This window comes from Anneissia japonica, unplaced genomic scaffold (assembly GCF_011630105.1).
Source record: "Anneissia japonica isolate Jap-2015-1 unplaced genomic scaffold, ASM1163010v1 scaffold287726_len2788222_cov184, whole genome shotgun sequence".
Taxonomy (NCBI): domain Eukaryota; kingdom Metazoa; phylum Echinodermata; class Crinoidea; order Comatulida; family Comatulidae; genus Anneissia; species Anneissia japonica.
This window is the reverse complement of record NW_022705125.1, coordinates 865806-889798: the sequence shown is the minus strand read 5'-3', so window position 1 is coordinate 889798 and position 23993 is coordinate 865806. Positions and strand designations below refer to the sequence as shown.

Genomic DNA, 23993 nt, shown 5'->3' with positions numbered 1-23993 from the left:
TACAATATATTCCTTCCAGATTTGCGAAGGCGCTAGCCTAGGCAGTACTTCGTAACAAACACCCTGTCCTTAATGAAATTACTATATGACTGTCGAATCCCAACTCAATCACAAGAAACACACAGCAATCTAGTAATTTCATATTGCATGAGAACTTTAATTAAATAATTTATTGATTGATTGACATAGATTCAGAAATACGCCTACATTCATAAAAATCTAGAATATATCAATCTACATCATTAAATAAATTACTACTTTAGCGAATAATCCATAATTCAAAGGTCATCAATCTTCTTTTTGGTCCTTAGCAGCTGAACTAGTCGAACTACAGAAAAACGGCAGGTTCATATCTCGTCTGTCTGTGGCAAAATCTGATAAAAATGAAATATAATTGAATTTGTCATTTAAATCTGTCAAATAATATGTTATCAGCAATAATAATTTCAATAATAATAATGACTAATAATAATAACAACAATAAATTTACTTTAACTCCAATTTGATGTTTTATAATCTTGTTCAGTTCTTTGTTAAGTGTGTGATTTTGTGAAAATGTTCTGCAAATCTTTATATTAGCTTGTGATTTTTTCATATTTTGCTATTTGTATATTTTAACTCAATTCAACTTTGTGCTGTCATGATAATATTTTGACTAAAGATACCTTCATATATAATTTCAAATTCAAATTATTAATTCAATTTATGATGTTTTTTACTCTGAAAAACATTTTATTATATTATTTACGCATCTATCAATTTGTGAGGTAAATATTTTCTCAAATTTGAATTGAAAGCTAGTACTAGTACAAGGTAATAACATAGTATTTAATACTGTACCTGTAGAACCTCCTCCTTTGGGACATATTAAGGGATACTTTGTTTGAAACGAAATGAGGGAAACCCCTATTCATGGGACACCAACTTGTTTTTATCCCAAAGGATTAATAGGTGTTCTACCGTATTTTACACACTAAACTAATACATAAATATATATATATATATCATCTCACCTTTTGAACATCGTTATTCATTGCCACACCCCTCGGTACATTCACACTTAGAGATACGAGCGATGATCGCATGCGTGGTTGATCCATCAGGGCATGTTAACGTGATGCGGTCGTAAGCATTGGTCTCGCCTTCCCCGCCATACGTGCCACGACAACACTTGCAGTTGTACTGAATGTAGGGTTCATGAAGTAAGATGGTTGTGCTGGACTTACAGCGCCCATCACACATTGTCACTGGAACATCGGGGGCAACACACCCTTGTTCGTTAGTGACGTTTATAACTTGTTCAATCATTTTACAAGTACCTGGTTCTAAGATACAAAAAGAAAATGTTAGGATTTAGCAGATAGATTTATTAATTTCATTTCACATAAAATCATATACTAGTATGTACAGGATGCCATACTACAGTGTAGCTTACAGAGTGTCATATGGTATTTTTTAGCAATATATATTTATATGTACACTCCTATATCAACAATAATCGCTTTATTCAAATAAATCGGCATTGGTGGTTTCACTAAAATCAGCCAATTAACAATCCAGCCACTATAATAGAAATCAGTATTCACACGTGTAACATGCATACTATCACTAAGGAAGAGCACAAAAGTGCTCAAAATGTTCTATCAAATAAATGTTATGTATATAGTGTCAAATTATACATTTCTACTTTATGCAATCAGGCTTTTTACTGTATATTATTAATAATTATTAAAACAATAATAGCAATTACGAATAATAATTATTGTCAGTGGCGTATCTAGGGAAAGGCGTGGGGCGCACGCCCCCCCCTAAAATCACAGTCAAGTAGTTAAAAATCACCATATTTTACGAATTAGCGCCCCTCAACTGATCATTGAGCCCCCTACTTCACCTTCGCGTCCTCCTCATCCCCCCACCATTCAAGACCTCTAGATACACCACTGATTATTGTAAACAGTAATTAGTATAATATTGTCTTACCATGGACCTCGCGACATACAGGACAGCACTGGCCTGGCTCTTCAACTAATGTGAAACCCTGTGGATATTGTGAAAATAAATTTTAATAAACCTTAAAATAATTTATTTATTTAATAAATACATACAGTGTGGGTCAAAAATATAAACACAATATAATTTCAAATCGTTTATTTTTATTGTTGAAAAACTAGAAAGAATTAATGATATTCTAAATTCATGGCATAAAATTCATAGATTTTTATGACGTAATTGAAACGTCAGCTATCGTGTTTGTGCATCCATGCACAGTAATATGTAGGTAGAAGTTTATATACAATAGAGGGCATGTTTTAGGAGATGTGTGTTTTTTAGAAAGTGCACGTAGAAGCTGTATTCTTATTGATTGATTGATTGAACTTTAAATTACCCTTTCACAAACTGGTGGTTCTGGGCAGTTAGAAGTACATTCTTCACGTCCATTGACACATAAACACGTCTCACATTTGTCCTCAGAAGGTGTCAATGAGCCAGCTTCATAGACATTCCCAGCCTCATCCAAGCATTCGCACTGTGTCGGTAAGACGCAGACACCATCCTGATTTCGGTAATAACCTGGGGAGCACATGCATGCCTGGAACGGCTCCTCGATCATCACTTCAATTACGTCATGCATTGTGGCGCATGTTGGCACACATGTGGTTGCCTGGTTGGTCCATACTTCATTTTCACCACACACTTGATATAAATGAATAATTATATTAATGAGAAAATAATAAGCCTTATATTATTTAATAATAAATTCATACTTTAAAGCGACAACAGCGCAACAATACAAATAATTAATAATGGTACCACGGGCACACTATAAAATTATGACCGTTCTAAACTATGCTACCCTCCCAATTTGCTGAATTTGGGAGCGGTTGGCACAGTAACTACGAGGGTTGGAACCTTCACTGTTCTTGGACAAGGCACTTTACCTAATGTTTGTCTTTCTCCACCCGGGAGTATAAATGGATAGTTGATAGTAACTCAGGCCACTCTACCAGACAATGCTGAGGCTTAGTGCGATGGAATAACAGCTTATTCCCTATGTTCAAGAATGAATATGGGATGTCCTTTACCTTACAGTTTAATAGGAATGTGTTGAATCCAATATATAAATGGTTGGTAACTAATCCAAATGGGCAATACTTACGACACGGAGCATCATCACATTCTTCAGTCTCAACGAGTTCACCTTCACATTCCAAGCCTCCGTACTGGGCTGATGGATTGTTGGCAGTTCGTGTATGGGTCCTGATGCCTTTACCACATGTTCGTGAACATTCACTCCATTCGGACCATTCACTTAGGCCACAATCAACTGAAATACAAATTAATAAGAGGTACAAATCATTTAATGTTTAAAATCCTTTATCATCACACCACAATCAAGACTACTTCAATTATAAGAATTTTTTATTTATTACTATTATTTCTTGTGGGTATAACTATACATGAATACTGCAAAAAGTTCCATGGATATCTAAGATTTTAGTCCTATATCTAAAACTAAATAGGCCGCTTCTTACCTCTACAGTCAGCTTCAGTACATTTAAAGGAACCGCCATCACAAGTACTAAAGGGGAAAACAAAAACAAAAATAGACTTAAAAAGGGCAAATATCTACTAAAGTTTTATACTTTTTTTGTAATTTCTGTCCATACTTGATCCATTTTTTTTTTGTCTTTTCTACGCATGGGTGTATGTTGGGGTGAGTGTTGTTGCAAAGAGTACAACATTAAGTATAAAGTTTGGTTGTAGTGTTAGCTTTTGAATATTCATGTGTTTTTTAGGCTAGGCCAATTACACTGTCAGAAAAAAGTCAACCTTGTGATTTGATATATACGTGGTCAAAATGTTTTTAAAAAATGATTGGAATAAAATGCTTAGAAAATAAACAAAGCATGACATCACAATTATAATTGCATCTAATTAACAGATGAAGAAAAGTATTAAAATAGTATTTGCAAAACGTTTTACTATTAATTTATCATCTTACCAAGTGTTACATTGCTTTTGTAAAACCACTCCTGGTGGGAATTCAAGAAGATCGTTTGGAAGTTCAACTGGTGTGACATCATCTGGAATATCTGGCAGATTTTCACCAAATACAGAGATGTCGACTATGCAGCGACAACTGTCAGGAGTGACACAGATTCCATCTTGAAGAACCTATCGGAATTATACAGACACATAAAATATACAACCGTCAGAATTTAAATAAAAATCGTGGCATTTAATATCTTTACGTCATTTTTTGGAATGATTATTGCACATCAAGCATTTTTTCATATATCAAAATGTATGTGATGCTGGGTTAGTTTTTCAGATTGTGTTAAATGTTACTATATTTGTATGTATGTGATGCTGGGTTAGTTTTTCAGATTGTGTTAAATGTTACTATATTTTATAGGTACTTTCATTGTTTCTCAGAAATGTAAAGTAAGTTTTTTCAAAGCATTTTTCTTAAATTTAGTCTGGATCGGATTAAGTTTAGTCTGGTTTCCAAAATTCGACTTTAGAAAAAACAAACCATAATAAATATAATTTGAGACTAGAAATAAGAACATGAAAAAAAAACAAAAAAAACTGCTACTGACCATATCACCTGGACAGTGACAACCAGGTAAACATTCATCCAAACTGCAGCTTGAATCATCATGGAGATCGGAACAGGTGCTTGGGCAGCGGTTGGCACAGTCGTCTTTTACCATACCAGCAGGACATTCGTCTGTGGAGTATGAAAGTAAATATTATTTATTATTATTAGTTTCATCATCACCACTACCATAATAATTACCCTTAACATTAGTACCACAATATTACCATCACCGTCATCACCACCACCATAAAATCTTTACCTACACCTTCACCATCACCAACCGACCACCATTATCATCTATCCTCATCCACTATCACTAACAGCACCACCAATATAACATCAACATCATGCACGATCAATCAAATTAACAAATCTAAATAGAACAGAAATTACCTGAACATGGGTCAACATTGCAGTTTTGGCGTTGAGTGGTGACATCAGAACACTCATCTCCACCATTGGCACTCGGTATGTTAATGATTCGGATACGTGATGATATACCACCATCACACAAAGCGCTACAATTGCTCCAGTCACCCCATTCAGAGTATACACAATCCTCTATAATTAAAAATATCAACAAATACAAAATAACTCGATGACTTACTATAGAACATTTCTAGTCTCTCGGATTCAGTAAGTTGAAAAACGGAGGCCTGTTATGACTGATTATATAAAGAATCCACACCATTAATAGACACTGTTAAGAGGAATTTGTTACAAAATACTATTAAATAATAAATTGAAGATAAATTAACCATCAGAATAACTTCTGATAGTATAACTATTTTAATTTATTCCATGTGAATTTTGTATTCTTTACATATTTGTTACATATTTTTTATCGTATCGAAGACAAAAAAAATAAACAAACAAATAGTTGTGGTACTTTCTAACAAAACAGCGTCATAAAAAAAAAAAAAAATTAAAATCCCATTTTCTGCCTAATCTAAATTGCACTTGAAATGAATCATATGTTTTCACTTGGTTGCCATGGCACTTATCAATCTTTATTTATTTTACTTATTTATTTCTTTTTCAAGCCCAAAGGCGAAAATAGCAAAAAAAAAAAAAAAACATACGTGGACAAGGGTTTTCATTGCAAGGCTTTTCTTCTGTTGTAGGTCCTTCACAATCGTAATCATCGCCGGCTTCGTTGAAACACGTTCGGGTACGTTCATGTACTCCTCCATTGCATTCTAATGTGCAGGCGGTCCATTCACTCCACTGCCCAAAGTATGGACATGGTATGCCAGTGCATTCAAAGTGGCCCCCTAAGCATGTGCTTTAAAACAAAATCGAAATTGCATAAATAATGAATTAAATTCAATGTGTTTAGTGGTGATTGGCGTTAAGCTCTGTCCTCACAACAATGTGACAATTACAGTATGTGATTTCGTACCGTATGACATGATATCAGCATGCCAATGTGGATGTGCTATGACATCATCATGTTCATCATGAATAGTGTTGATAGAGCTTTAGACATGTTGGTAAAAAGTGCAGTTTCTGTTTACTACTGTTCTTTGGGCACTTTGTCTCTGACATTATTTGATTATGTATATACGTATCCTTAAGTCAACAACTTTTTAGTCTATCCATCCCAAAACAGGGCATCCATGTCTTATATGTGAATCAACGATCATATTCAGTCCGTCTATGTATTTCAAGAATGTCTTAGCCATGGATGACGAGGATGAAGATGGCGTATTTATGTTTGTTATCGTTTTTGTAAGGTTGCAAAATCTCCCTATTGTTATCTTTGAATGATTCTAATGATAGGTAATGGACGGTAGGTAAAGATAGGTGAATAGCCCATAACTCGCAACGTCATTGTGCTGAATTTTGTATGGGTCTGTGACTACGTAGGCGCCGTAAAGAGCACTTATAGTAGCTTCATGGTCACATAATTCATCTACGACAGAAACTAAATTGAACCATTGCATCGGGTTAACACCAACTCTTCCGCAAGATGCAATGGGTTCTTTAACATGCACACAAGCCAAATGTGCATACTGGAGCTCCATTATAAGTTCTTATCCGAAAAGACTTAGTTCTGCCTACCGAATCCTGAAAGAGTAGCAGCTCAAACCAGGGTATATGCCCCGGCCTTACCGCTCGCCCACTCAACTAACCCCATCCCACCAAATGATGATAATAAGTATTGTACAATTGTTCAAAAAATGCGTTTAGTAGCACGGTATTCGTGACGTATTGATGACTTACCACTCATTACACTCGAAAGATACAGTATCATTTGGCATGAATGCTCCGTTTGGTCCACTACCAATAGGGAAACCCAACCCAAGACTAGAAGACGGTGCTTTTGTCGAAGTCTGCTGCTTCGTATACTCATCTGGCAAATCACATCGACAATCCATAATAGGAACGCACTGGTCATCTTGAAGTAACTGACCCTCTGGGCATCGGCATCCAGGTTTGCAGGCTTCTTCGATGCAAGTAACAAAGTTATGCCGATCCGAACATTCTCGCTCACATGCATTGGCACATTCACTATATACTCGACCAATGTCTTCACACTTCTCTCCTGTAATTAAAAAAATAATATTATAGTGAACTGTAGGTTACAACATCACTTGCTAACTTTTTTACAAACATGATTATGTGATCATATATTATTTTCTTGTTTAGGTAACGTCTAGTAAAGATGACATACAAACTTCTACGACCATTATGTCTAACAAAATGGTTTGAACTTTTAGGTACAAATTATAAAGTTTTACCTGGGCAAGCTTCGACGTTGCATGCCTGTGTCTGTGAGAGGTCTTCAGTGCAGTACCTGCCACCATTCGATGCTGGAGGATTTCCGCTAGTACGTGACCGTGTATGAGTTCCACCACTACATGGAGCACTACAGGCTCCCCAATCAGACCACAGGGTGTATCCACAATCAACTAAGTGTATAAGAATAATGATAATAATATATTAATGGTAGATATATAATGTGCATATTACTATCTACGAGCTTTAGATTGTTACCCAGCCAATTGATCAAACGCCATATGGAATGAAGGATACTATGGACCTTTCCAAAGTGTCAATTAACTTAACATTTGACCAATCAGAACAAGCACATGCGTTGTCCCAAAGCTTGTGTACCAGTATGTTTTAACATTGTAGTTTTGTGGGATCTTATCAACGATACGGGCGGGGTTTAGTGAAAAGGTTCATTATTATTACTGCAGTAATCAGAACATTGATGTTTGAACCGACCAGGTATCCACTTAAATCATCAATATAATGAAAATTTAATTAAGCCATTACCAAAACATTACACAAGAACTTACTTGGACAGGGTGGCAGGTCATCACATTCTTCATGTTCCACATCTTCCATAACTCCTCCACAGCCACTGCCACCATCTTCAAAAGATGGACTAGGCAGAGGGTTGTTACAAGAACGGTAGCGAGCACGTGTAGCGTCTTCACCACACAGTCCCAAACAAGATGACCATGATCCCCATTCGCTCCATTGGCCAATGACTAATAAGAAAGGATTATAGATTTCTTAATGTATAGAAGGAGAGAGATGGTACATGACGACAGACTCATAAATATTCAGAAACGTTTATTGAAAGTCCTGGTGGGTTCAAGATTTCCATCAATCATTCCTATTGTCTTGGTGTCAAATACTTTTTAAGACTCATATAAGGCATTTTTAGATTCTATCATGTGACTGATGAGTCATCCATAGCATGTGAACAATATTTGAAAATGGTCATTAAATCTAATAATATTCTTTCAGAATGCCAAAGCATCTAATCAACTTAGTACAGCGTGGGACACCTTTTCCATGTAAGTGACTTTTGAAAATCTTTGGTTTAGGCGTTTTCGTAACTTTCAATTAATTCCAATTGTAAATTCTTCAATAACTATAACTAAAATATATATTCTATGTTGTATAAAAATAATAATACAGTAATGATAATATTAATTAAAAAAGACAAAGGCAATTTCATATCTTACCATCACAGGTATCCTCGGAACACATCAATAGACCATCAGAACATGTACTGTAGGAAAACAAATAATTGACAGTAAGCAAAGGCACTAACAATCACTTTTACATATTCCACACTACGTATAGTGTACATTCAACTTTTAATTCTGATTAATTGCATAATATCCTTAACCACTCTACACTGGTATTCTGTTCAAACTGTGTTCTGTTCGTAAGCTCTTTCCTCTTTCCTCATTATCAATATTTTGAGACAAATACATGCAATTTGCCCATATATGGGAGTGGTACAACTTTATCAGGCCCATTATGGGCAAATCGCAGATAACTGTCATATAGAACTCGATAGTGTAGGCATACTGTAGCATTGGAGAAATATACACACAAAGAATAGTGCTAAATGTTACTCCAATTATGGTCGCACCTTCGCGCACCATGCTGAAATTTGTTTGAGTATGTCACATCATGGACGGTTATAGTTTAATGGACACTATCCTTCAACATATTATTGGTTCTTCATATTGAAATGCTATCAGGCAAATACACTACTAAACTCCTAAACTTCAGAATTTAACTGCTATTACTTTATAAAATGCTTTCCTTTTACAGTACCCTATAATCAATTAAATATTATAATAAACTATATTTGAAAATTCAAAATAAAAAAATGGCAAATACCATGTATTGCAGTCGTTTGTGATCTCAACTCCTGGAGATAGCTCGATGGTCTCATCTGTGTTTGGATCGTGATATATACAAGGACATTCTTGCACACAGTCACCGTTACTTTCAAACAAACCCTAAGGACAAGAATACAGTCATATACAATTTGGATTATGAAATCCATTACATTGACTTATGCATTATCTTTCTAAACATGTACAACCAAAGGTAAGTATATTGATCTTGATGACTTTTAACCTAACTGGGAATTTTTTTTTTTTTTTTGTAACATATAAGACTTTATCTATGGGAAATATGCAAAATAATATGTTGTGATTTTTTTTTTTGGCAAAACCAATGTGTCTCACATCAATTTTTATAACAATCTTTATCTGCCGTTTATCCCATTGTTAAATAAGGACGTCTTAAACTTAAGTATAAAGTAACCAAATTAAAGTGAAATAATATATTAAAAATACTATTATGTACTTATAGAAGTGTACGTATATGAAGGGGTGATGGCTGCTTTAGAGTAACATTTCACTGTTCACTGATAACACTTACATCAGGGCATTGGCATCCCACTCGGCATACATCAGTATCACTACATACAATGGTTGAGTTTTGTCTGGCCAAGCAAGACCTTTCGCATGGTGATGCACATGAAACAGTCTCAAATGGGCTGTCACAACCTTTAAAAAACAATAGGAGGTTACATAACAAATGTTTTCTCTATCTATCAACTGAGGCAGAGAGATAAGTCACAGAGCCCAGTTCTATCAAACTGTCCATATTAATCCAAAATAAATGACATTCTCTGTTTCGTTCAATAATTACTATTAAACTTACTATCACATGCAAACAGATTACACTGCTGCATATCTCGTGTTTCACCGACGCATTCGCTGCCGCCGTTGAAAGGACCAATGTGTGACCGTTCGCGTACTTGTGTGGAACTACCACATGTTCTTGGACACTCTGACCAATTGCTCCATTCGGAAAACACACAATCAACTATAAAATAAATGTATTTATTGTGTTAAACATGTTATACATTAAATTATATTATTTATAGTAGGCACCAAACCTTGAACACTGTTAATTTTTAAATAGGGGCCCAAAATCTAATCATCACTTGCTCATGAATTTATCCATTGTATTATCTATGGATTTGAAGCAATGCATTTTCCAAAAATTCTGATACTTTACCTGGACAAGCCAAGTTGTTGCAGCTAATAGATTCAGTACTGGCGTCAGCTCCTCCAGGACACTCCTGACCTCCGAACTGTGGTACCTCACATTCACATTCACGTGATCGGGTCTTGCTACCACCATCACAATCTTCACTGCATTCAGTCCAATCACTCCACTCACACCAATTACCATGTACTTTGTAAAGAGGTAAATGTCATGGTTGTGAAAACAATTTTTATAAACAAATGCAGTAGCAAATTCATGGGGGCCTAATATTTTCAAAATTATATAAAAATGTGGAGAACAAAAAGATAATTCTAATTTAATTTTGAGAGTGCCAATTCTGGCCATCTAGAAGTGCCATAATCATAAATTTTCTTATCTCAGCCCCGGTTGGTAAGATTGAGATGGTCTACACCCTCAATTTGTAAAAGTACCCCCCCCCCAACCTCTGTTGCGAAATTGTGGATTTGCCACTAAAATATGACAATTATCAACTATCATTATTACCATTACCATATTGCAGAATCAGCATTACCAAGATTATCACACCTACCATTTAATTTCATTTTTAATTTATTTATTACGACTCAAAAAAGTTAAGTCCTGGAACTTCTAAAGAAGTGGTTATGACTTAAAAAGCCAAGCGTATCAAACATTAACACTACAAAGAACAAAGACAACATAAATAAAAAATCACAAAAAGATACAATCCAATAAAGATTGAAATATTACAATTGACCATAAAGATATGTTTTGAATCAATTTTTAACAGTCTGAGTGCAAATAATGACAATATCTTTCCTACCATCACTACTATAATCCTCATCATCACCTACTATCATTAACCTTAGCATGATCATTAATGTCATCACCATCATTGTGTGCATCAACTTATTCACCTCTCATCATTTTCGGTTAAATAAATGAAATGAAATACTGCTCTGTACTTACCAGGACATGGTTCGGTGTTGCAATCTTCCAGTTCTGTCTCCATATCTGAGCTGCAAGGCATTCCACCATTGCTTGGGTATGGCATGGAACAAGAGCGGCTACGTAGACGTTTTCCACCATCGCAGGTGGCATTGCAGCAGGACCATGGTGACCACGGCGACCACGCCCCATCACAGGTGTTGTTGGTACAAACTAGCTCAGTAGACTTACAGATACTAAGACATTTAAAGATTTATATTAAACAATGTAATACCAACATAAAAGAATATTACTGTCTCTATTATTCCTCTACTTTCGTCTTATACAGTATGTCTTTGATATAGAGTAGAATACAATGCATTTATTATCAGTGATTAATTATTAGTACAGTAATTCCAATTTTGATGAAAAATGTCCATAAATTATCTCAAACTCTGTTCACGCTATATATATGCCAATATGTAGTCATGATGTGCCTATATATTGTCATGATATATGGCATCACCCCCATATTTAGGGATGTGACATGTCCTTGCCAAATAAATTAGGCTGGACAGAGCTTAAGATAGATTAGGCTTGTAGATCTTACCATTCATTGCAGAGATCTTCGGTAACCTTCTCACCGTCTTCATAGATTCTTCCATTATATTCACAATGGGTTGGGCACTCAACACCGGAGTCGCATTTCTTACTTTCAGCTTCTTCACCTTCACATTCAGCTCCACCATTTGCAGGTGGAGGATTATTTGGAGACCTTTGAAATTTATTAAATTAATTAATGATTAATAAATTACAATTATGAAAGACACACATCAGCAGCAATTGTGTAAGTAGGTGACGTAATAGACCAGTAGGCCACGCCCCCTTGGATATTGTTGCCAAGGTCCCACAAACCCACAGCGTAAAAACATACGGAAACATGTGCATTTGTGGGACAACACATGTTTGTGAGACACACACGTCTTCCTGGCTCTTTTCTGATTGGTCAGTTGTTAAGTTTGCCTGACACTTCAGAAAGGTCCATTACCAGGACAAACTGTAAACAGTTTATTTAAGCCATTTTCAGACAGAGCTGCAATACCGCAATATTGCGGTAAGCACGCCGGCATGGGTTTCTGTCTGAAAGGGTCCATACGCCAATATGCCGGCTTACTTTAGGCCACCTTGCAAACTAGTAACATTGCCGCAATATTGCGATAACAGTTACTGGCTTGCTCTGTCTGAAAGGGTCTACTCAATATTGCAGCAATCAAGCTGGAGTGTGCATTTGTGCATAAGCAAACAAGGTTAAAGTTGAACCGCCAATACTATAGGATCCTATCAGACAGAAAAGTGTAAGATTACCGCAATATTGCAGTAACAAAGGCGCTGTGTGAAGGGTATATGCCGGTTATTATGTCAGCATGCTTACCGCAATATTGCGGCAACGTCTATCTGAAAAGGGCTTTAGAAAAATAAATACATTATTATTTGAAGATTATCTTATTTGTTTATTTAGAGGGTAAATGTTACTATTGTAGTTACATTTTACAATTTTACAAAAGCTAATAAAACTCTGGTAATATTCATTGACAACTTTTTTTTAAAAACCTTTTCAGGGTGGGTTGTCATCCTCAATAGATTGGTAGCATCCAATTTATTAGACATGTACTAATACTGCAATAATATTCTTTATTAGTTTTTTCCAACTCTTCAAAAACTTTCCTATACAAAAGCAAACAATGGCATTTTGTATAGAATTCAAAATTATTGTTTAATTTGGTAGTTGTCATTTGAGCTTTTTAGCTGTTTGCAGTAGCTTGTATTTGGATATGTTTGGCAAATTTTGGCAAAACAAATAAAAGTATGTGTTTATAAAATATATATGTAGTTAAAATAAATAATATTGATATTTGGTAGAGCCTGTTTCCTTAAAATCGCTACACTGTCGCTACACTGTCGCTACAGTGATTTCAGTGCAATCGATGTACTGCTTAGCAGTCCCTGATGCTATCGGGAGGACTCCACAATTCGACCCACCAATCAGCATCACTGAAAGCTGTTGGTGATAGCGTGTAGTGATTGTATGGAAACAAAGCTTAACACACCTGAATCGAGTCGTTTGTCCAATGCCACAGTCAGCTGTGCAGTCAGTCCACTCCGACCAAGTACTCCAGCCACAATCAACAGCACAATCCAACTCATCACACATTAGATAACCATCGGTACATGTGCTATGTAAAAACAAATCAGCACCAATACAGATGAGAAAGAACAACAACAACGTTAACAACAAGCTCTGAATGCTTCTATGTATAATTCCTGCTCCAAAATCAATTTTCTCTATGGTAATTTGAACGCAAGACATCATTGCCTGATGTGTTATTTTGATAAAAGAAAGATTTATGTTTCCAAGCCACAGTGGCTATGTTCTCACACGGCTGCTGTGCGTCCATATGAGAAAATCCCAATACAGATACCAAAAATATGATGATCGAATCACTGGCCAATAAGAAACTGGAAATTGTAAATGCGTACATGTGATTGGCTGATGATAAAAACGCGCTCAACTTGCTAACCGATAGCACTTGCTAAACGTTAGCGGTATCCGGATACTGCTAACGGTTAAAGCTAACCGATCAGGCGTTCTCATGCAGGTGCTAATGGTTAGCGCTAACGGTTAGCTCCCGATCCAGATACCAGGGCTCTCGTGAGAACCAGGCTAACAACGTTTTGAAATGAGGATCGGTTGATCAGCAACGTCTTCTTAAGCTCTGTCCACACTCTCAAATTTTCTTTGACAAAAAACTGTTGTATGCCCATATATAGTCATGATGTGCCCATATATAGTCATGATGTGCCTATATATGGTCATGATGTGCCTATATATAGTCATGATGTGCCTATATATGGTCATAATGTGATGTTATCATGACCATATTTAGGTATGTCGCATGTTTTTGTCAAATAAAAGAAGATAGCCTAGACAGGTTTTTACAATAACCTTAATTCCTGGGTTGATTGCCAACAATGATCCAAAACTCATACATTTTGGTTTGTAATATGTTAACTACGGGACAAAATTCCACGGTTAAGCTATCAAAATAATTGAAGTTTGTGAAGGCGGCAAATATTGATGATGATTATGATTAAACAATAATGATAATAATGACAGATGGATAATGATGACAAAAACTGTTATTTATATAATGGCTACAAATAGAGGGGCGATGATAATGATAATTACGAGAATATAAAATTATTATTAAATAGGATAATACAGTTAGTAATGATGATGATGATAATGATGTTGTTTCACTAGGTAAAAATTAAAAAAAATAATAAGGTAGGAGGGAGTATTGGATGACCTTTTTAAACTCAAAGGTTTCTTTTCAAAAAGGATTCCAGAAAGAAATTAAATAAATAAATATTATGAAATAAAAAATATATTTAATAAATAAATAAATAAGTAAATAAAACCGGCAAAAATATAGATACAAAAGAATAAGGATGTTGATGATTATAATGATGATGATGATTTAGTCCTGGTAGAAATTTGGGCTAGATATTTTGCAGTGATGGTAATGCAGATGATAACAATAATAATGTTGAGAATGGAACGGTACTAACCAGTTCACGCATTCATCACTGTAAATGAAGCCTGCTGGATAACTTAGGCCATTTTCATCCAAGCAGTCACACCGAGATTGCTCAACACAATGTCCATCTTGCTCCAAAAATCCATCGGGGCAACGACACCCTGGCTCGCATACTTGCTCAGCGCAGCGACTGCCGACTTGCAGATCAGAACAGAAGTAAGGGCAGCTTGTACAATTGCTGTCATAAACTTTACCGTTCTCACATTTTTCTTCTGGAAAAATAATAATAATATGGTCATGAAATAATAATAATAATAATTATTGTGTTGACCTGCTTGTTTCTGTTATTTTTAAAAATATTCCTATAAACTTAGGCCTACTTCAAGGTTCATGTGTATATATTATATTAATGCTTGTGGTACACTACGTAAATAGTTCTGAAAAGAAATTTTGTTGTTGGTTGAGAATATTTCGACATTTCGATTGAGTTGCTTCAATCGTCTTCAGGAGAATATCTGCAGAAATCCAAAAAAAGTGATATACTTATATGTTTTGGTTTTTGAGACTTGCTGGTGATTGGTTGGAAACTAAACAATAGCTGAGACTATGTGTGAAAAGGCTTACAAAAGCCAAAACCCTGTGCAAAAATGTGGGGCATAGCTAGAAAGCCAATACAGTGGCATTGTTCTAGCTAGGTGAAAGGAAAGTCTAGGTTTATGTGCATATTATAAAACACAACAAAAAAGGAATGATCACCAGCACTAATAAAACTCATAGAGGTCCTATGGGATACATATACAAACAAAAATTGAAAAATATTAAAATATATTATTATGATATTGGAATCACCAGAAAACAAAACAAACTTAGATGGAACCTTCAAGCACAACAAATATTCTTACCACACGGAGTTGAATTGCATACTATCTGCTCAATTGGATCTCCATCACAATAACGTCCATTGTTTTTGGGTGGTGGGTTGGTACAGTTGCGATAGCGGAATGATGAACCGCCATTACAGGTGGCAGAGCAGTCGGACCATCTACCCCATGGCGTCCAGTTTCCATCAGCTAAAGATAAGAAGGAGAATTATCAAAGGTAATAACTCATGTCACTGTAGGGCCTGTAGTGAGACCTGAATGACCACCCACCTATATTATTCCCTGCAAATATTGGGTCTGGTAACTAGGTAATGAGGTTGATGGCTTGGTAGTGGTTGGCACAGCAGTTCGAGTTTCAGTCTCTCACCCATTAGGCCGGAGGTTCGAACCTTCGCTGGGGAGTGGAGTAGGTTGCATTTTGTGCCGGTTTGCCAAAATATGGATCCCATGACCAGGAATAGTAAAAATTATAAGGCGTAGTATAAATCCCTACATTATTATTATTAATGGCCATTTTAATACAGAGTGCTGCAGAATGACCTTAATATTTAGGTTCAGGTATGCAATGAGAAATTGGCATACAATACAGTAGTTCATCCTAGACGTATTGAACAAATGGACTGTAACTTACTTGGGCAAGCTTTGTCATTACAAAATTCTGTCTCATAGTTATCGTCTGTAACTTGGCAGTCTGCCTGGTTGAGGAAGCTACGTGACCTAGTACGGTTTCCGGTACCACATGCGACGCTGCAATTACTCCACAAGCCCCACTCTGCGAACTGGCAAGGTGTGGTGGGTACAGTAGCTACAATATATAAATGAGTAAAGGAATCACATATTTACAGTTATCGAAATACAACTTCTATTTGACTCAATTATATAACATAATATGTAGATTCATCACCGAGCAGAGACTAAATACAAAAACAAGTATTGCATAAGTTTGTTTGAAGATTATTTTATAACATAATACCTGTTGGCTTGTGTGTTGTCACAGAAATTGTTGTTGTTTTTAAATTAGTTGTGATAACTGTGGTAGTTTGTGGTTCTGCAGAGGTTATCTCATGAGTGGTGGTTAGTAGACCAGTTGTTGCTGGTAGACCAGTGGTTGTTGGTTGGCCAGTGATCGTTGGTAAACCGGCTGTGGTTGATAGACCAATGGTGGTTGGTTGACCAGTGATCGTTGGTAAACCGGCTGTGGTTGGTAGACCAGTGATTGTTGGTAGACCAGTGGTTGCTTGATGACCTGTGGTCAGTTGTTGACCAGTGATGATTGCTTGGCCACTGGTCAGTTGTTGACCAGTGGTGATTGCTTCGCCAGTGATAATTTGTTGACCAGTAGTTTGAACATTGATAGATGTTGATTGGCCTTCGGTGAATGTTTGAAAGGTAGTCTTTTCTTGACTAGTGGTTGGTTGAACACTAGTGGTTTGACCAGTAGTAACTGGTTCACCAGCTGCTGTTTGTTGTTCAGTGATTATTTGTTGACCAGTCGTTGGTTGTTGACCAACGGTTGTTTTTTGGCCAATAGTGGTATGTAAGGTATTGGATGTTGTTGAGACCGATGTTGCTAAACCTGTGGTTTGTAAAATTGTTGATCCAGGGCCCCCGGTAGTTGTTGGTAATAATATAGTTGTTGTTGGTACATAAACACTAGTTCTTTGCTGACTTGTGTAAGGTAATGTAGTAACATTTGGGTGAATGATGACAGTTGTAGGAACTGTTGTATATCTTCTCATACTGGTTGTTGATTCAAAAGCAGTTGTCCCTTCAGCGGTTGTCCCCTCAGCATTAACATTTTTTCGAGTAGTTGTAGAACCTTTAAAAATAAAACATATATATTTCTGTAAAATGTCTCCAAATGCAATTTATTCACTTTTTATTTTCTTTGAGTCAAATTATTTTTTGTACTTGATCGATTAAATTGTAGTGGATTAAATGCACGCAAATAGAAATTTACACATTTTACATGTAATTGGTCTAAAAAAGCTATCTAAGACAGTGCAAATGATATTAATACATATGGTTGGGCTTGTTGCAAACGATTATACGCAGTAAAGTTGCAGCAGACGCACATCTATTTCAGTATAATGTTGCAGGTGGTGCAATTCTATTTCAAGAAAACTATGTGGCTATGTGTGCACTTCATGGAAACGCCAAGGGCGTAACTATGGACGTGACATATTTTCAAAAAGGCTGTGCTCTCTTCCCTTTACATATTTATTTTAAAAATAATTGGCACAACAGTCACAAATCAAAAAATGGAAAAAGGGTGCCAAGAGGAGACAATGGACTGGCAGCCTAGCTCAAGATGTATGTATATTCTAAGTCTCTTTCCATACTCTATGAATTTAACAACCTACCACACATATCTTCATCAGAGCAGTCTTGACAATCGCATGACTGGTCACATACAACACGTCCAGGAACGCATTGGTTATTGGTGCTACATGTAAATTCACCACTAAAACATTTTGCAGATGTTGTCATCTTGAACACTGTGATAAATGAAATTAAAGAGCTCATTTATGTTTACTAATTTTTAACATATATTTTTATGTTGTTGAACCAGGTTTCATAGGATTCTATGAATATTTCTTACTATTATTATTAACATTTCTTGGTATGTTGTATATATTATTATTACATATATGAATATATTGTTTATGAATTAGATTTCTCTTTATGCTGTATATATTCCATATTCTTTATATATATATTAAATCATTAAAATGCATTTAGTTTTAGTCAATTTCAAACAATCAATTTCATTAAGATTCTAACATAGATCTCCATAGGAAACATTGAAATCCACCAATAAACTGTAATTTGTGTGTTGTCATGTTTACCCATGTGAATTAATTACATCATGTGTAGCAGTTCTTGCTGAAGTACTGAATACATGGGGAGACTTTTAACCTGATAAAAAACGAGAACGTACGTGTGGTTACTACTGGTGGTTGGGATGTTGTTCCAACAGATAGCAGACCTGTTGTCATGACTGTAGGTAAAGCAGTAGTCACAACAGATGGATGACCTGTTGTTACAACTGTTTGTTGGCCTGTAGTAATAGCAGTTGGGTGAGCTGTTGTCACAACTGATGGCTGACCTGTTGTTATAGTTGTTTGGTGTGCTGTTGTTACAACTGACGGTTGACCTGTTGTTATAGCTGTTGGCTTGCCTGTGGTTACAACAGATGGTTGACCTGTTGTCATAGCTGTTGGTTGAGCTGTTTCCACAACTGATGGTACACCTGTCGTTACAAATGGTGGTTGAGCTGTTGTAACAACTGACGGTTGATTTGTTGTTACAGCTGGTGGTTGAGCTGTTGTCACAACTGATGGTTGACCTGTTGTTATAGCTGTTTGTTGAGCTGTTGTTACAACTGATGGTTGACCTGTTGTTATAGCTGTTGGTTGAGCTGTTGTTACAACTGATGGTTTTCCTGTGGTTACAACTGATGGCACACCTGTTGTTACAGCTGGTGGTTGAGCTGTTGTCACAACTGATGGTTGACCTGTTGTTATAGCTGTTTGTTGAGCTGTCGTTACAACTGATGGTTGACCTGTTGTTATAGCTGTTGGTTGAGCTGTTGTTACAACTGATGGTTTTCCTGTGGTTACAACTAATGGCACACCTGTTGTTATAGCTGGTGGTTGAGCTGTTGTCACAACTGATGGTTGACCTGTTGTTATAGCTGTTTGGTGTGCTGTTGTTACAACTGATGGCTGACCTGTTGTTATAGCTGTTGGCTTGCCTGTGGTTACAACAGATAATTGACCTGTTGTCATAGCTGTTGGTTGAGCTGTTGTTATAACTGATGGTTTTCCTGTGGTTACTACTGATGGCTGACCTGTTGTCATAGCTGTTGGTTGAGCTGTTTCCACAACTGATGGTACACCTGTTGTTACAACTGGTGGTTGAGCTGTTGTCACAACTGATGGTTGACCTGTTGTTATAGCTGTTTGTTGAGCTGTCGTTACAACTGATGGTTGACCTGTTGTTATAGCTGTTGGTTGAGCTGTTGTTACAACTGATGGTTTTCCTGTGGTTACAACTGATGGCACACCTGTTGTTACAGCTGGTAGTTGAGTTGTTGTCACAACTGATGGTGGACCTGTTGTTACAGCTGGTGGTTGACCAGTAGTCAAAGCTGTTTGTTGAGCTGTCGTTACAGCTGATGGTTGACCTGTTGTCATAGCTGTTGGTTGAGCTGTTTTCACAACTGATGGTTTTCCAGTGGTTACAACTGATGGTTGACCTGTTGTCATAGCTGTTGGTTGAGCTGTTTTCACAACTGATGGTACACCTGTTGTTACAGCTGGTGGTTGAGCGGTTGTAACAACCGATGGTTGACCTGTCGTCATAGCTGTTGGTTGTGCTGTTGTTACAACTGGTGGGTTTCCTGTGGTTACAACTGATGGTTGACCTGTTGTCATAGCTGTTGGTTGAGCTGTTTTAACAACTGATGGTACACCTGTTGTTACAGCTGGTGGTTGAGCTGTTGTAACAACTGATGGTTGACCTGTAGTCACAGCTGTTTGGGGTTCTGTCGTTACAACTGATGGTTGACCTGTTGTTATAACTGTTGGTTGAGATGTTGTTACAACTGATGGTTTCCCTGTGGTTACAACTGACAGTACACCTGTTGTTATGGCTGGTGGTTGAGCTGTTGTAACAACTGATGGTTGACCTGTTGTTAATGCTGTTGGTTGAGCTGTTTTCACAATTGATGGTTGACCTGTTGTCAGAGCTGTTGGTTGAGCTGTTTCCACAACTGATGGTACACTTGTTGTTACAGCTGGTGGTTGAGTTGTAACAACTGATGGCTGACCTGTAGTCATAGCTGTTTGGGGTGATGTTGTTACAACTGATGTTTGACCTGTTGTTACAGCTGGTGGTTGAGCTGTTGTCACAACTGATGGTTGACCTGTAGTCATAGCTGTTGGTTGAGCTGTTGTTACAACTGATGGTTTTCCTGTGGTTACAACTGATGGTACAACTGTTGTTACAACTGTTGGTTGAGCTGTTGTAACACCTGATGGTTGACCTGTTGTTACAACTGATGGTTTGCCTGTGGTTACAATTGATGGTTGACCTGTTGTTACAGTTGGTGGTCGAGCTGTTGTCACAACTGATGGTTGACCTGTTGTTACAGCTGGTGGTTGAGCTGTTGAAACAGCTGATGGTTTGGCTGTAGTCACAGCTGTCGTTTGAGCTGTAGTCACAATTGATGGTTGACCTGTTGTCATAGTTGTTGTTTGAACCTTTGCAGGGCATCCAATTAATTCAAATCTAAAGCTGGGCTCTTTTCCTTCAAAATCCTCTATTTTGAGGCGCAAGAACCTTGTTTGAATTGGTTCTGGTAACCCAATTTTTTTAATCTCAAAATCATTATCATTTGCAGGCAAATAATATGGAGTGTCGTTATCATCCAGGTATCTTCTATAAACTGCACCATCAGGACTCATCTGAGCAGTTAAAGTTTTGACATATGATCCTGAGGTTATCCCACCACCTTGTACAAGGATAGCTGTTATTATGTAGGTTGATAGAAGATCGACTGTGAATGATGGAGCTGTATCATTCTGTTTTGGTACCCATGCAGTGTTGCCATTTCCATCTACAGGGCTATTGAGTGCAACATTACTGACACTGTTCCCATCTTCTGTTGATGAGGCTGATAACTGGTGTGGCTGGATGGTTCCATCTTCAAGTCCAAGTTTTGCACTACAGTGATCTAGAAAGAGTAAAGGATTTTAATAAGTTTTAAAAGATATTCTCCTATGTTCATCATAGTAGCCATGGAGAGCAGCCTAGGTCAACTTATGGGCTGTCTCTTATACACATCTAGATGTGTATAAGAGACAGGCTGTTGGTTGAGCTGTTGTTACAACTGATGGTTTTCCTGTGGTTACAACTGATGGTACACCTGTTGTTACAGCTGGTGGTTGAGCTGTTGTAACAACTGATGGATGACCTGTTGTTATAGTTGTTGGTTCAGCTGTTGTTACAATTGAGGGTTTTCCTGTGGTTACAATTGATGGTTGACCTGTTGTTACAGCTGGTGGGCGAGCTGTTGTCACAACTGATGGTTGACCTGTTGTTACAGTTGGTGGTTGTGATGTTGTCACAACTGATGGTTGACCTGTAGTCATAGCTGTTTGGTGAGCTGTTGTTACAGCTGATGGCTGACTTGTTGTTATAGCTGTTGGTTGAGCTGTTGTTACAACTGATGGTTTCCCTGTCGTTACAACTGATGGTACACCTGTTGTTACAGCTGGTGGTTGAGCTGTTGTAACAACTGATGTTTGACCTGTTGTTATAGTTGTTGGTTCAGCTGTTACAACTGATGGTTTTCCTGTGGTTACAACTGATGGCATGCCTGTTGTTGCAATTGAAGGTTTACCTGTGGTTACAACTGATGGCTGACCTGTTGTTACTGCTGGTGGTTGACCTGTAGTCATACCTGTTTGGTGAGCTGTCGTTACAGCTGATGGTTGACCTGTTGTCATAGCTGTTGGTTGAGCTGTTTTCACAACTGATGGTACACCTGTTGTTACAGCTGGTGGTTGAGCTGTTGAAACAGCTGATGGTTTGGCTGTAGTCACAGCTGTCGTTTGAGCTGTAGTCACAATTGATGGTTGACCTGTTGTCATAGTTGTTGTTTGAACCTTTGCAGGGCATCCAATTAATTCAAATCTAAAGCTGGGCTCTTTTCCTTCAAAATCCTCTATTTTGAGGCGCAAGAACCTTGTTTGAATTGGTTCTGGTAACCCAATTTTTTTAATCTCAAAATCATTATCATTTGCAGGCAAATAATATGGAGTGTCGTTATCATCCAGGTATCTTCTATAAACTGCACCATCAGGACTCATCTGAGCAGTTAAAGTTTTGACATATGATCCTGAGGTTATCCCACCACCTTGTACAAGGATAGCTGTTATTATGTAGGTTGATAGAAGATCGACTGTGAATGATGGAGCTGTATCATTCTGTTTTGGTACCCATGCAGTGTTGCCATTTCCATCTACAGGGCTATTGAGTGCAACATTACTGACACTGTTCCCATCTTCTGTTGATGAGGCTGATAACTGGTGTGGCTGGATGGTTCCATCTTCAAGTCCAAGTTTTGCACTACAGTGATCTAGAAAGAGTAAAGGATTTTAATAAGTTTTAAAAGATATTCTCCTATGTTCATCATAGTAGCCATGGAGAGCAGCCTAGGTCAACTTATGGGAGTCACTAAAGTATGGGGATTTTATATCTGCGGTCTACATCTCTGCTTGTCTCTTGCTCAGTTGGAGCACTGGAATTCTAAGTATTGTACAGAATCTGATTGAACGTTTATGAAGTGCTTTTCTGTGTTTCGTCCTGCTGAAAATGAAAACAAATAATTCTTCTCTTTGCACGGCTGATAATAATAATAATACATACTGTATGTTTGGTGAATACACACAAATTGACGTAAATATGTGTAAAGCTGTTCAAAGTATTTTTTCAACATTGATGATAAAACTAAAAATATGTCATTTATAGATAGTATGAATTATAGGTATCTGAAAATTCTGCAGTTTTGGTTCCATCATTATTCTTTCCAATAAGTTTTCAGGAATATTATAAGTGGTTATTACGCTTACATAACACGAGATATGAGAGCTTAAACATCTCTTTTTAAAACACAGACCATTGCAGGAAATTGCAATTTTAAATCCTCGGCTGAATAGTAAGAAAAGTACATGCTATGACTACTACCAGTCAAGATCAGTAACACTACCAAGCTACACATACAGAACAACAGCACAACAATACTATATACTGCATAATTACCTTCAATCTCAGTGGTTGCCTCTAAAACCGTTGTTGGTGGCACAGTTGTTCCTAGATGAAATAAAACAATTAATCAATACAAAAAATAATGCAGATGAACATAAAAATAATATATGAGAATTTAACATGACTGTATCAACCTAATGAAAGTCTAATTTCATTAAATTACATTGACTATTACTAATTCACTATACTACAATGGACAATGTTTATATAAAAATAATAAACTCAGTAGTATACCAACTTAACTTTACATAACTGGTCCTGTATTTGAGGCAACAAATTTCACTTTCTAAAATTACATTTATCATGTTATTACTGACATCATCG

At 36.9% G+C, this 23993-nt stretch overlaps 2 protein-coding genes across 2 annotated transcripts in view; both read right to left on the bottom strand.

Annotated features, from left to right (window-relative positions):
- Nucleotides 1–136: 136 nt before the first annotated feature.
- LOC117105317 (mucin-5AC-like) lies at nucleotides 137–21456 on the bottom strand. The gene is made up of 27 exons (XM_033246437.1): nucleotides 18775–21456; nucleotides 18197–18331; nucleotides 16807–17652; nucleotides 16465–16638; nucleotides 15855–16022; nucleotides 14984–15224; nucleotides 13462–13587; nucleotides 11964–12128; nucleotides 11396–11610; nucleotides 10457–10636; nucleotides 10097–10261; nucleotides 9812–9939; nucleotides 9263–9384; nucleotides 8587–8639; nucleotides 7915–8109; nucleotides 7351–7521; nucleotides 6833–7154; nucleotides 5689–5891; nucleotides 5000–5167; nucleotides 4605–4735; nucleotides 4004–4176; nucleotides 3534–3580; nucleotides 3158–3325; nucleotides 2387–2694; nucleotides 1981–2038; nucleotides 1014–1325; nucleotides 137–374 (listed from the first exon to the last, which is right to left on the bottom strand). The coding sequence occupies exons 1-26, from the start codon at nucleotides 21302–21304 to the stop codon at nucleotides 1027–1029; spliced, it is 7491 nt and encodes a 2496-aa protein (XP_033102328.1). The 5' UTR covers nucleotides 21305–21456; the 3' UTR covers nucleotides 137–374; nucleotides 1014–1026.
- The window catches only part of LOC117105316 (mucin-2-like), a 19933-nt gene continuing 17396 nt past the window's right edge, over nucleotides 21457–23993 (bottom strand). Inside the window, exons 18-20 of the mRNA XM_033246436.1 lie at nucleotides 23664–23714; nucleotides 21680–22980; nucleotides 21457–21573 (exon numbers count right to left, since the gene is read on the bottom strand). Of these exons, the coding sequence (XP_033102327.1) occupies nucleotides 21457–21573; nucleotides 21680–22980; nucleotides 23664–23714 (1469 nt within the window). The remainder of the gene's footprint in view (nucleotides 21574–21679; nucleotides 22981–23663; nucleotides 23715–23993) is intronic.